The 13,585-nt window shown below is 40.2% G+C and overlaps 1 protein-coding gene across 1 annotated transcript in view; it reads right to left on the bottom strand.

Moving 5' to 3' along the window:
• Positions 1 to 13,585, bottom strand: part of ITGA9 (integrin subunit alpha 9) — a 720,867-nt gene that overhangs the window by 151,654 nt on the left and 555,628 nt on the right. Inside the window, exons 20-22 of the mRNA XM_069730329.1 lie at positions 10,586 to 10,665; positions 8,154 to 8,243; positions 2,350 to 2,458 (exon numbers count right to left, since the gene is read on the bottom strand). Of these exons, the coding sequence (XP_069586430.1) occupies positions 2,350 to 2,458; positions 8,154 to 8,243; positions 10,586 to 10,665 (279 nt within the window). The remainder of the gene's footprint in view (positions 1 to 2,349; positions 2,459 to 8,153; positions 8,244 to 10,585; positions 10,666 to 13,585) is intronic.

Here is a 13,585-nt window from a genome sequence, read left to right as displayed (position 1 = left end):
CAAAACAGATTCTGGCCATTTGTCATGAAACCTCAGGTAATTCATCCAACCTCCTGTTTATTATTATGTTGCGATAGAAATATGTTTAGGATGAGTAACCTAAAAGCTACGGTGCACGAAGAGTTAAAATTACAGTGCTTCACAGTATGCAGAAAGGTGCTCCATTCAAACTACTGTTCACTGCATTGTATATGTTATTAGGGACCCTCAATCTGAAGGTCGGCAAGGGTCGCAGTGATGGGTTCCCCCCTGAAGTCAACTTGATGAACTAGCGGAACACAGCACTCGGCTGTTTCCATCATTGCCGGCTGCAGCTCTGTTCTAAATCCGCCTATTCCTGGTCTTGCAGGATGGAGAGCAGTGGTTTGGGGTCCCAGAGATCAGACTCCCATCTATCCATTATTTATCATCTATGGAGTTTCATGTTATTGCCTAGGATGTCTCTTCAATGACATACACAATGTTGGTCCTTCCAGGATTATAAGGGTATGTAGCACTGGTGTGCACCACCGCTGTAGTACAGTCTACCTGCATATGGTAACATTATTCCCAATTTGAGTATTTTGTGTTTGTATTGATTTTTAGGAAACACCAACAGACAAAGTGAGTTAATCACTACTGTATTTCATTGCAGTCATCATTTTTGTTGCATATTAATTTTCTTCCTAATTTAAGCAAGAAATTGTATACTAAACTACACTCATAAACATATATCTGGGACTCTTTGCATTTGCTTCATTTTCTTTTCTTTGTTTTTAGATCTTTCTAGTTTTTTTATAGCAGTTGTTTGGTGCCAGATTTATATTTTCCAGAGCAAACATATGTTACAATTTCTACATGTTCTTTCAGTGCTGGGAAAAAATTCCTGTGGTCACTACCGTTTGGTAACAGAACATAAACATTGGACACAGTTCCATGCATGTTCTCTAGTCTCAGCTGATGCAGACATAACTGGTGTAATGTGTGCGTGTGTACACATATAGAGACAGGGGTTACCTTATTACATTGCAGAAAAGCTCCCAACATACTGTACATCATGGTCCATATACAAACCATGAAAATGACCTCCGGCCCCATTCTTAAACCGGATTTTTGTGTATGTTTGCTGTTTTTTTTTTTTTAGCGGAGAGCACACAAACCTATTATAGCCTATGGGGGCGTTTACACAGCTTTTGTAGCTGACTTGTCAGAGTTTAGTCTGATGTGTGGACCAAACTCATACATTTCTATGAGTTGGTCTATAATTTGAACTGTATATTACGAATATAACTCGATACTTGTTCTCTTGACTTTATTCCATTCCATCTCCTCTCCAAACTCCCCACCCTGTATAACCTAACCCTAAGCCATCTCTCAAACCTATCATTAACCTCTGGGGTCTTCTCTTCTGCTTCCAAACATGAAACAAACACACCTATCCAGAAGAAGCCATCCATCACCCCATATCGCTACTCTCCCCTTCGCCTCCAAACTCCTCAGACATCATGTCCACATTGAACTTTGCTCCCACCTCTGAAACAATTCGCTCTTCAACAACCAGCAATCTGGCTTCTGTCCTCATCACTTCACTGAAAGTGCTCTAACCAAAATTACTAACAACTTACTGCTAAAGCTAACCGACAATTTCCAACACTTCTCCTTGAAGACCTGTGTCTTCGACACACTCAACCAATCTGTCCTACTACAGATCCTCTCTTCTCTCAGCATCAAAGACCCTGTTCATACTGTATGTAGTGGGCCGTGGGTGGACTCTTATGTTACAATAATGTATGTAAAGAGCTGTGGAATTAATGGCACTATATAAATCAGTAAAATAAATAAATATAGGAGGCTGTGTGTGGGCTCATACACATATAGGGGGGCTGTGTGCGAGCTCATATGCTATAAAGGGGATGTCAGCATACTTACCGTAATTAAAAAATTACTAAATAAATAATAATAATGGATAGGTGCCATGTGTTACTTCCACGGGCTAGCCATTAAAAAACATAATCATGTGAATTCTGTCTCAGGATGAAATCAGATGTAATTTGCAAAACATATGCTAGGTGGGCATGCTATGGCAGTGCGTGTACAGTACCACCTGTTTCCCCATAGTGCTCTTGTGAAATCTGACAATACAAGCAATCCTCACATAGGTCTATAAAGTACTTGTACTCTACTCATTCTTATATGTTTGTATCAGATGATAAACTCTCACTGCCAATTTCAAACTAATGTGCATATGTCTGGATGAGCAGGAGAAACAAATGATCACAAGTATGTGCCGCTAAACTGATCATGAATTACTTACTATACTCTTTTAATTATGTTTGTCCCAAATATTACTAAACACATAGTAAAGCTGACCTGTAATGTGAAATTAAGAGGCTGAAAGTGACATTCCAAATCCCGGAGTATAATGAAATGCGAACCATCCACTGTATCGCCGTACACAAAGGAGGAAGGGGAGACGGTTCTGAATGGAAGAATAAAACATACAAGTAAGAATCTGCTTTGTGCTGTGGTCCGTAATTACTACTACATGTATGGCTTATAAGAAAGGATCTGCAGGGCGCTCGTAACGTCTGTTTTAGTAAATAATTCTGTTTTCTATGAACTAACAATTGTAGCGCATCTTTTCCTGGAAGCCGGCATTGTGCCAATCCTCTGTTACTACTCAGAGAAATTCATCAATAAATTGACTTGAGTGTTACAAGTTGGAAGGGGTGTCGCCACACAGTCTGATATTATCCAATCAGTGCTGCTAATATCAAACTGCAGTGACACCCCCCCTTGATTATGGGAATTCTATAATAACCAGTAATCAATTTATTCATAAATTACCAGGAGAAATAACTGAATATTGACACATTGCAGAGTTAAACAATGTGCTACAAAAATGTTATTTCAAAAGAAATACAAAAACGGTATGTACCAAAATAGACAAGTCAGGAGATATGACAGGTCTACTTTGTGTGCATCTATATTACAATGACAGTGGTACACTGCATTCTGCTGCAAATTCAACCTTTAGAGCTCAGATCACATATTTATTGGTCTATATGTGACTGTGATATTTAGTCAAAATTGGAAGTATATTAATTTATATGCTTTGGCATTTCATTGTACACAAAATGAAGATCATATACGTTCATGGCCAAAAGTGTTGGCACCCTTGAAATTGTTCCAGAAAATGAATATTTCTCCCAGAAAAATGATTGAAATTACACTCATTTTGTTCTTCACATTTATTTCCTTTGTTTGTATAGGAACAACAACAAAAACTGATAAAAAAGGGCAAATTGGACATAATTTCACACTAAACCCCAAAAATGGTCCGGATATGTGATATTTGTTCAACCTCACCAGTGGCAAGTAACAGGTATGAGCAATAAAAAAAATCACACCTGAACCCAGATAAAAAGGGGAAAAGTTGACTCATTCTTTGCATTGTGTATCTGTGTGTGTCATACTAAACATGAAGAACAAGAAGAGGAAAAGAGAACTATCTGAGGACTTGAGAACCAAAATTGTTGAAATATATCTACAGTCTCAAGGTTACGAGTCCATCTCTAGAGATTTCGATGTACACATAATCAAGAAGTTTACAACCCATGGCACTGTAGCTAATCTCCTTGAAGACCTAGGAGGACCCCACTGCTGACAAAGAGACACAAAAATGCTAGACTGCAGTGTGCTAAAATTTATGTGAGGAAGTTAAAATCCTTCTTAGACCGCATCTTGTGGACAGAGGAGACCAAGATAGAGCTTTTTGGTAAAGCACATCATTCTACTGTTTATCAAAAATGGAACGAGTCGTACAAAGAAAAGAATACAGTACCTACAATCATATATGGTGGTGCTTCAAAGGTGTTTTAGGGTTGTTTTGCTGCCTGTGGTACTGGGTGCCTTGACTGTGTCCAATGCATCATGAAATCTGAAGATTACCAAAGAATTTTGGGTTGCAATGTAGTGCCCAGTGTCAGAAAGCTGGTTTTGCTGATGGTTATAGGAGGTGTTTGATTCCAGTTATTTATTCCAAAGGCTGTGCAACCAAATATTACATTGAGGGTGCAAACAATTTTGTGCGGCACATTTTTGGGGTTTTGTGTCAAATTATGTCTAATTTGCCTTTTTTTCTCAGCTTTTTGTATTGTTCCAATACATATAAAGGAAATAAAAAAGGAAATAAACATGTGTATAACAAAATGTGTAATTGTAATAATTTTCTGGAAGAAATGCTTCATTTTCTGTAAAGGGTGCCTTTTAGCCATGACTATATGAACACAACAGCATGGAATCATGGCTTGTTCAGAAATATACTTTTTACTGTGTGTACCCATCTTTAGTTCTCTGCAAACCGAAATAGTACACAAAAAATTCATACATCTGTCTTGTGATAACAACTATGTGCACGGAAGAAAATGAATAGATGAGCTGTTCTGCATCTACATTCCTTAACATTGAAATGGCAACACTGAGAAGAAAATTCACAATTTTACAAAAACTGCAGGATTAATAAACATGTTAATAATATGCAAATAATGAAATAATGAAAACTAAATTGTCAAAATATCTCAAATTATTCATTATTGAGTGTAACTGAGAGCCACATGGAGAAATGCCCACAGTTACACATCTTGGTGTTACACCGGCCACTCGCACGCCTTCTATGCGCTGTCCTACTCATGGTGTGTTTTCCTCTGCTCCACCCTTTACCTGACCATCACTCTGAGTTGCCTTTTACTGGTTGTGAACCATAGGGGGGCACGGCCGAGCTCTGCAGAAATTTGTATCCACTCTGTCCTGCAGAGATTTGCTTCCCCAGCCTATCACTTGCTTGCAGGTGATATATCAGGTGACTCCACCCTTCAGTCCTTGCCCGAACGTTGGTTCCTAGCCTGCTAACACCTTGCTTAAGTATATCTCCATATTTTGTCTAGTTATCGAACCAGCCTGTATACCTGCTCTGCTTGACTTCTCCATCCCTGACTGACTTTTTTTGTGAACCCCTGCTGCCTGCCCTGACCTCGGACCTTCTGACTATGCTTTTATCTCAACCCCTGTATCTTGTACCCGTGCCTTTGACCCTCTGGTCAATTGCTGAAGTCCTGGGGATTGCTCTAGAGTAGTAGTTTCATGGCAGCCCAAGCTTCCTCACCATAAGGGGCCCAAGTAGAGACCCGGTATAAACTTAGTCACATCCCTCCAGGGTAAGGCCAGTACATGGTGCAGTGGGTCCACACCCACCAGTGTTACACTTGGCTGCTATCAATAAAATTATGGATGGCTTTCTGAGGAATGATCTACCACAGTGAATGCACTTGGGCATGCAAATTGTCAAGATCCACTGCTGGCAGATCCCTTTGTAATTGCTGACCAATGGTGCCCATTTCTCTAAAGTATGCCATGAGCCATTTTTCAAGACTAATGTCTAACATTCCTCAAACACCCATTAAGTAAGTGTGTTGCTCATACTCGATGCTGAATAAATTGAGATGTTTTAAAACTTTGTTTTTTGATTATTAACATATCATTAACATGCCTTTCCGTCCTGACATTTCCAAAATTCCATGACTTTCTTCTTGGTGCTACAATTTTACTACTGAAGAGTGTTTTAAAGAGGAATTTGATGCCGTTTTTAAATACTTTTTAATATTTGGATTATTAGTCTGTGCATAGTTTATATAATTTATAAACAAAGAGCAAACCGAATTTGAACCCATGTAAATTAAACTCACTATTTTATTGAGAATCAAATATAAAATTGGTGTAGGTGGGAACAAAAACACAGGGAAGAGGGACACATGCAACTGAGGACCGGCTGGACATAAAATTAAAGGGAATCTGTGACCCCAAAACTGGCTTAAAAACCAAGGCCACCGGCATCAGGGGCTTATCTACAGCATTCTGTAATGCTGTAGATAAGCCCTCGATGTAACCTAAAAGATGAGAAATAAAGGTTATATTATACTCACCCGGGGGCGGTCCCGCTGCGGTTCGGGTCCAGCGCCTCCCATCTTCTTATGATGACATCCTCTCCTTGTATTCCTGTTGCGGCTCCTGCGCCGGCGTACTTTGTCTGTCCTGTTGAGGGCAGAGCAAACTGCAGTGCGCAGGCGTCGGGCCTCTTTTACCTTTCCTGGCGCCTGCGCCTGGTAGCAACACCATTGACCTTGAGGAAGACGCCATGAGCGTCGATACGCGTGGGTCTGAATACTGGCACAGCCTACTAAATCTACTCTGCCTGCTATGCTAATATCTGAAGGGATACCTTCTTGTTAGGTTGGGTAAGAAGAATAGGGTTTGTTTTGGGTGATAAACCTGTTGACTATTTATTCACTTTCGGATTCCCCTGAGATCAGTACACAACCTGGGGATCTTTTTCAGGCATAAATGCGGCTTTTTGGATAGATATTCATATCAGTTCAACTTGCTATATCTAGGGGTATTGGCATTCGTTGCAAATAACAGCATGCATATAACTGGTTATCAGGATTTGACTATGTGGATATGTATTGTACTTTAATTTGGCTGTAAAGTGTTCTTTTTGGTATTTACCTTATATTTATGTGGACCCGTAACCTCTACCCACTGTGTTGGGCCTTTTAAACTGTTTTTAATGTTTTTTGTTTTTTGGAGTTTTCAATAAACATTATTATATTTGTACTTTGAAGATTGTCGTGGTGATCCCATTTCTTTGATACACACGCTTTTTCTGTATGGTGGTAGCAACAACATTGCATGTACAAATGAGTATATATTGCTGCCAAAAAATAAATTACAGAAAGAATAAATAAATATCAAATAGGTACAACTGCAGCAGAATCACCAGACATGTATACAATATAAGCCCCATAAAAACAGGTAAAAGGTGATAAAAAAGATGGCAAAAATTGACAATGAAGTAAATCTAGGTAGGAAGGCAACTATATACCACAAAGTGCCCGTAAGCGCGTTGGGGTGGACGCATCTTCTGGACTGCTTGTTACTCATCACCCATTTTACAGGTACTCCATGACTTCAGTGAATGGCAGTATTTTGATAATTTTATCATCACCTCTACTTTGAGATTCTATGTGCACACTATGTGATCATTTATATTCCTAGTAGTACTGTCTCACATGCACGGGCACTTTATTGTGGTATATAGTTATCTTCCTAACTAGATTTATTTCATTGTGATATTTTGCCACCTTTTTTTATCACCTTTTACCTGTTTTTATGGGGCTTATATTGTATACATGTCTGGTGATTCTGCCGCAATTGTACCTTTTTGACATTTATTTATTCTTTCTGTAATGTATTTTATGGCAGCAATACATACTCATTTGTACATGCAATGTTGTTGCTACCATATTATTAATTTATGTCCAGCTGGTCCTCAGTTGCATGCGTCCCTCTTCCCTGTGTTTTTGTTCCCACCTGCACCAATTTTACATTTGATTCTCAATAAAATAGTGATTTTAATTTACATGGGTTCAAATTCGGTTTGCTCTTTGTTTATGAATTATTATTATTATTACTGATATGCCCCATTATATATCGGTGACACACATATAATAGTTGGAAAATGTCTACTATTCTTTTACACTTTATATCAAATACTATAATCAATTTTTTGTGTTCGTTGTTTTTGAGAATTTTGTGACTTATAGTTTATATAACGTACAAAAGTTGTCATGCTGCTGGTTTATAAATCACACTACAAAATATACCGGACGCCCCCTCATCCCAGCCTGCAGCAACAGTACCGGTAAGGTATATCTGCATTATAAGATGCACCCCCATTTCCCCCCCAAATTTTGGAGAAAAAAAGTGTGTCCAAAAATCCAAAAATCCAAAAAATACGGTACGTAGCAGCTGGAAAAAGCTGACCTTGGGGCTTTTCAGCTATTACTACTTTTGTGATTCTTCGTATCACATTAAATGTTAAACATTCTTATTAACACTAAATAAATAGAAGTCTTTTATTCTTATAGGAAAGAGTTGTGAGCTCGCCATCAAACATTACTCTAATATATCCTGTTTTTACAGCCTGAGAACTGAGGCTAGATGAAAGCTGGTACTGGAAAGTTTCACATACAAAACATGAAAAAAATGTGATTTTCCATTGGGGTGAAAACTGTACACTTCCCTTCAATAGTGTAGGATGGCCGGTTGTCGCTTACCCTGTTACAGACAAGTCCACTTCATGCTTTAGGGGCACGGCCAGAATGAGGGTGTTGTCATGTAAAGATTCAGCTCGTTCATTGTTTCCACTGGGCAGGGGGTGGGAAGATGCAAGAAAACAAAGATTTAAAGTCACTACTGGACGTATTTTTTCACATCATGAAGAATCACATATATTATTATTATACATTTAATATATAACTATTTTCATAAAAATCTGTAAGATACTGAATGACAAACCACAGGGAAGAAAGAATACTGCAGAGGGGCTTTCTTTCCTCATGAAACAGTAAAGATCCACATGCACTGTCACGCACAACGCTTGTAGTGTAGATTACAGTTTAATAAGAATACATCATTTTAGTAAATGTATTAAACTGTACCTGTGATTATCATAAACATTTGACATAGAGACATCCTCATAAGTGTGGACTTGGGATCTTTCCTAATGTCATTAACCCCTTAACAACCAGGGGTATTTTTGGTTTTGCATTTTAATTTTTCGCTCCCCTTCTTCCCAGAGCCATAACTTCTTTATTTTTCCGTCAATATGGCAATGTGAGGGCTTATTTTTTTGTGGGACGAGTTGTACTTTTGAACGACACTATTGGTTTTACCTTGTTGCGTAATAGAAAACGGGAAAAAATTTCCAAATTGCAAAAAAAGTGCAATTGCACACTTGTTTTTTATTTGGCTTTTTTTTACTAGGTTTACTAAATGCTAAAACTGACCCGACATTATGATTCTCCAGGTCATTATGAGTTCATAGACACCAAACATGTCTAGGTTATTTTTTATCGAAGTGGTGAAAAAAAATTCCAAAGTTTGTAAAAAAAAAAAAAAGTTGTCATTTTCCAAGACCCGTAATGTCTCCATTTTTTGCGATCTGGGATCGGGTGAGGGTTTATCTTTTGCGTGCTGAGCTGACGTTTTTATTGATACCATTTTGGTGCAGATACGTTCTTTTCATCGCCCGTTATTGCATCTTATTGCAATGTTGCAGCAACCCAAAAAAATAATTCTGGGGTTTCGATTTTTTTTTCTCGACACGCCATTCACTGATTGGATTAATTATTTTTATATATTGGTAGACAGGATGATTCTGAATGTGGTGATACCAAATGTGTGTATATTTGATTTTTTTATTATTATTTTATTTTGAATGGGGCGAAAGGGGGGTGATTTTAACTTTTATATTTTTTAATATGTTTAAAAACATTTTTTTACATTTTTACTTGCTTCAGTAGTCTCTATGGGAGACTAGAAGCTGCACTTGTCCAATCGCCTCTGTAACATAAAGCAGGGTTGCAGCCATGCTCTAAGTAGCGGATATGCTCACTTGCTATGAGCGCCAACCACCAGGTGGCCTTCAAAGCAATCCAGCAATGACAACCACAGGTCTCCTGCTGACCCTGGGTTGTCATGCCAGTGCATCAGCGACCCGAGGTCATGTGACACGGTCGCCGATGGGAAGAGGTAAAGACACGCTTCCTGCGCGTCCATGTTTAATGCCGCTGTCAGAGTTTGACAGCGGCATTTAACATGATAACAGCCGTGGGTGAATTGCGATTCCACCCTCGGCTGTTCTGGGTACATGTCAGCTGATCAGATCAGCTGTCATGTGGCGGAAAAGGTGCGGGCTCATCGCCGGAGCTAGCACCGAACAGGGGGAGGTGTCCAATGACGGACTGTGTCTGTCATTGGACGTTAAGGGGCTAAAGGGGTTTTCTTTCCTTGAGGTACAACTCTGCAGACTTGTGAATACTCACATTGCGTGCACTGCACACTGAGGATGTTCTGTGTCCGCACCAGAAGCAGGCAGTCATGTGACCTTGCGTATGCAATTTGCATTCTTTCAGCCACATTCCAATTAGATGTGTACAACCTCACTCAATACACTTGAATTGAGCAAGGCAACACATGTTTAGTCGGCACGTGACCACATGTAGTTCGCATACTTGCGGTCACACACCCGGAGCTCCCATCATCATTGAATCCTCCTCAGTGTGCGCAGATGTGAGGATTCACAAGTCTGCAGTCACTCTTTGGCCAAACGACAACAATGAGTTTGCAGATGATGTGGAGACCTCCAAGCTAAAACCTAATGGAACATGATGTCCAGCATTACTATAGAAAGAATCTTCAATTTTTGAAAGGCTGTTCTTGTTTCAAACAACTTAAGGGTATGTGTCCACGATCAGGAATTGCTGCAGCAGCCAGATCTTACAGCACAGTAGATAGGATTACTAGAACTGAAGGCGACTGTAATCACACAGCGATATAGAACTGCCATGATGAGATTTTGTATATTTTTGTATTTCACGGCCCTTCTAGTGTAAGCCAGCAGCAAATTATTCACACCCAACTAATGATAAGGATAATATAGATACATTAGGTGTATAAACATCAAAATAAACTTTCGGAAATGTACCTTTGAGCAGTGACCAGGAACTGAAGAACATCATCTTCTCCAGATAAGTGACTTGTATCAAAGATCACACTGAAGGCATACTATTAGGAGACGGAATAAGTGTCTATCAGATTAGGTGAAATTTCACTTTGAGATGTTTATACTGTTAACAAGTGGGTCTCCTAAACCATAAAGAACTTACTAAGTCAAGCGGACATCAATCTACATAACCTTCTTAATATCAGTTTTTTATAACATGGGCGAAAGTGACACATTGCAAAGTCAGAGGAACCAGTTATTGTCCTTTCTGACCTATGTGTAGGTGCATCTGCTACTTCTGCAGCATCTACAGCTATTCTTATGTCTATAAGTGACTGCTACCCAAATCTATTACCCAGACGGTAAATCGACCCTATTAAAGGGATTTAGTCAAACCTTAAAACTACTATAGTGGACCTGCATTGTTCCAATATGTTACAGGATTTTCTAGAATTGGGACACCACTCTTATCAGCTACATACAGTCATCCTTAGTATATATTTTCTTGTTCTCTAAATGATGGCTGCAGCCCGTGATTATATGTAGTGCTTTCTGAATATATTCATTTCATTTTCCTTCCCTACAAGTACCACCTAAGATACTAAAAAAACAGTTTTGCCTACACAGGCTTCTTCTTGGGGGGGATCAGAGCTATAATTTAATTTAGCAAGAGAGAAAGAACATATATACAAAGGATTAATGTATGTAGCTGATCAGAGTGGAGTCCCAATGCTAGGAAGCCCCGTGCTATATATCGGGAAAAACAGGTCCACGATAGTAGTTTTAAGCTTTGACCACTTTTTAAAGATAACTAATACAAATCATGTTTTAGCACATCCCTTTAAAAGGGTTTATTACTCTCTGGGTATTATGTGGCTTGAAATTTTCATCCCTGAAGGGTTGTTTCCACTTTAATGTAATGCCTGCTACCCAAATCTGACTCATATGATTATGATCACGGGATTTTCTGTCCATTTCTGCTTTTCATGTGCCCACTGTAAGTACATTTTGTGATAGAGGTCACTTTGGGCATTATAGCTGGTCTTTAGCTATGCAGTAACATACAGAGCAAGCTGCGAAGCACAGTAGTTTGAGACTCTTTGCTAACAGCCAGCATTAGTTTTTAGTCTGCTGTGTGATTCCTATAAGTGTGTCCTAGAAGTGTGAAGATTAATTTTAGAATTAAAACAAGAAGGATGTATACAGACAGTGCCCTGCTATCTGCCACCATCGCACTCTAACCAGCATGTCTATTCTTCCTACAGGTATGTTCATCCACCCAGCTCTCCTGCTCTCTTGCTCTCTGTCTATGAAGTGCACATAGTATATCACCCAGCTTTGCACATAGACTTCCCTCTGCTCCTAGCTTTCACATGGTATGACTTTCAGCTAACCCCAGCTTACCCTGTGATATTTATGACCTTGTTTACTCAATGCTTGATTGTATGCATCTGGTCCACCCTTAATTCTCTGACCAAGACGAGCAGAGGCCACTCCTCTCTGCTTCACACCTGAACGCACTTAGTTTTATATATATTGCATAGCAAAAGTCTACAATGACTTTAGTCTGCTGTGTGATTCCTATAAGTGTGTCCTAGAAGTGTGAAGATTAATTTTAGAATTAAAACCAGAATTGAACCAGCAGGGAACTGAAGGTAACTGGCCAGTCACTGTAAACAATGTTTCTGTTTGTTTTCACTTTCACCCCTATAATCCTTCACTTTCTGCAAACTCCCCTAATCCCTACTCCTAGTAAAGAACTGTTCATCTCTTCTTTAATCCTCCCCATCCACCTCACCTCCTCTTCAAAACTGTTCCTTAACATACAATCCTCTGTCTCCAAACACAGACAGCCCCCTCATGCCCTCTCCTGCTCCCACCTGCTAACACTTTCTCTGCTCCTTCTCACTGCTGGTGATATCTCTCCAAATCCTGGTCCTCCTCACCACATTCCCACAGTCATTTCTACCTCCCATTCACGCTCTATCACAATCTTCTGTAACCTCTCTAACCTTATACCCATTTACCCAGCCCCCGCTTCCCCAGTCCCACTAACAGGAGCTCTGTGGAACGCTTGCTCTGTCTGGAACAAGCTTTCCTACATCCATGATCTTTTTGTTACTACCAAACTTTCCTTCCTCACCATCACCGAAACCTGGCTCACCCCTTCTGACAAAGCCTCTCCTGCTGCACTTTCGTATGGTGGCTTCCATCTTTCTCACACCCCCCACCCCAGCAGCAAACATGGCGGAGAAGTTGGTTTTCTCCTGTCAGATACCTGCTCCTTCACCCCAATCCCACTGCCAACCTCTGTTACCCTCCCTTCCTTTGAGGTGCACTCTGTGCGCATCTACTCCCCCTCTAACCTCCAACTGGCTGTCATCTACCGCCCCCCAGGGCCAGCCACCACCTTCTTTGACCACTTCACCACCTGGCTACTTAATTTCCTTTCCGCGGACATCCCTACTATCATCGGCGACTTCAACATCCCTATTGACACTTCCCTCTCAGCTGCCATTAAACTTTTATCTCTCACTTCCTCCTTTGGCCTCACTCAATGGTCTTCTACAGCCACCCACAAAGATGGCCATACACTGGACCTCATCTTCACCCGCCTCTGCTCCCTATCTATCCTCTCTAACTCACCTCTTCCTCTGTCTGACCACAACCTTCTCACATTCTCTTCCCTCTCCACTCCACATCTACAATCCCCACCCCACAAACTTTCACACCCTCGCAGAAATCTTAAATACCTTGACCTACAGTCATTCTCTGAATCCCTCCTCCCTCTCACAGATATAAGTTCCTTCCACAATGCGGATGACGCTGCCGCTCTATATAACACCACAATAGCTGCAGCTTTGGAATCTGCTGCCCCACTTACACATACCAAAGCTCGCAAAATCAACAGACAGCCCTGGCACACCAGCCTGACCAAAGAACTGAGGCGAGCTTCCAGGACTGCTGAGCGCAGATGGAAAA

Source organism: Ranitomeya imitator, chromosome 6, assembly GCF_032444005.1.
Source record: "Ranitomeya imitator isolate aRanImi1 chromosome 6, aRanImi1.pri, whole genome shotgun sequence".
Taxonomy (NCBI): Eukaryota; Metazoa; Chordata; class Amphibia; order Anura; family Dendrobatidae; genus Ranitomeya; species Ranitomeya imitator.
Note: the sequence above shows the minus strand (reverse complement) of the source record. Positions and strands in the feature narration are given on the sequence as shown.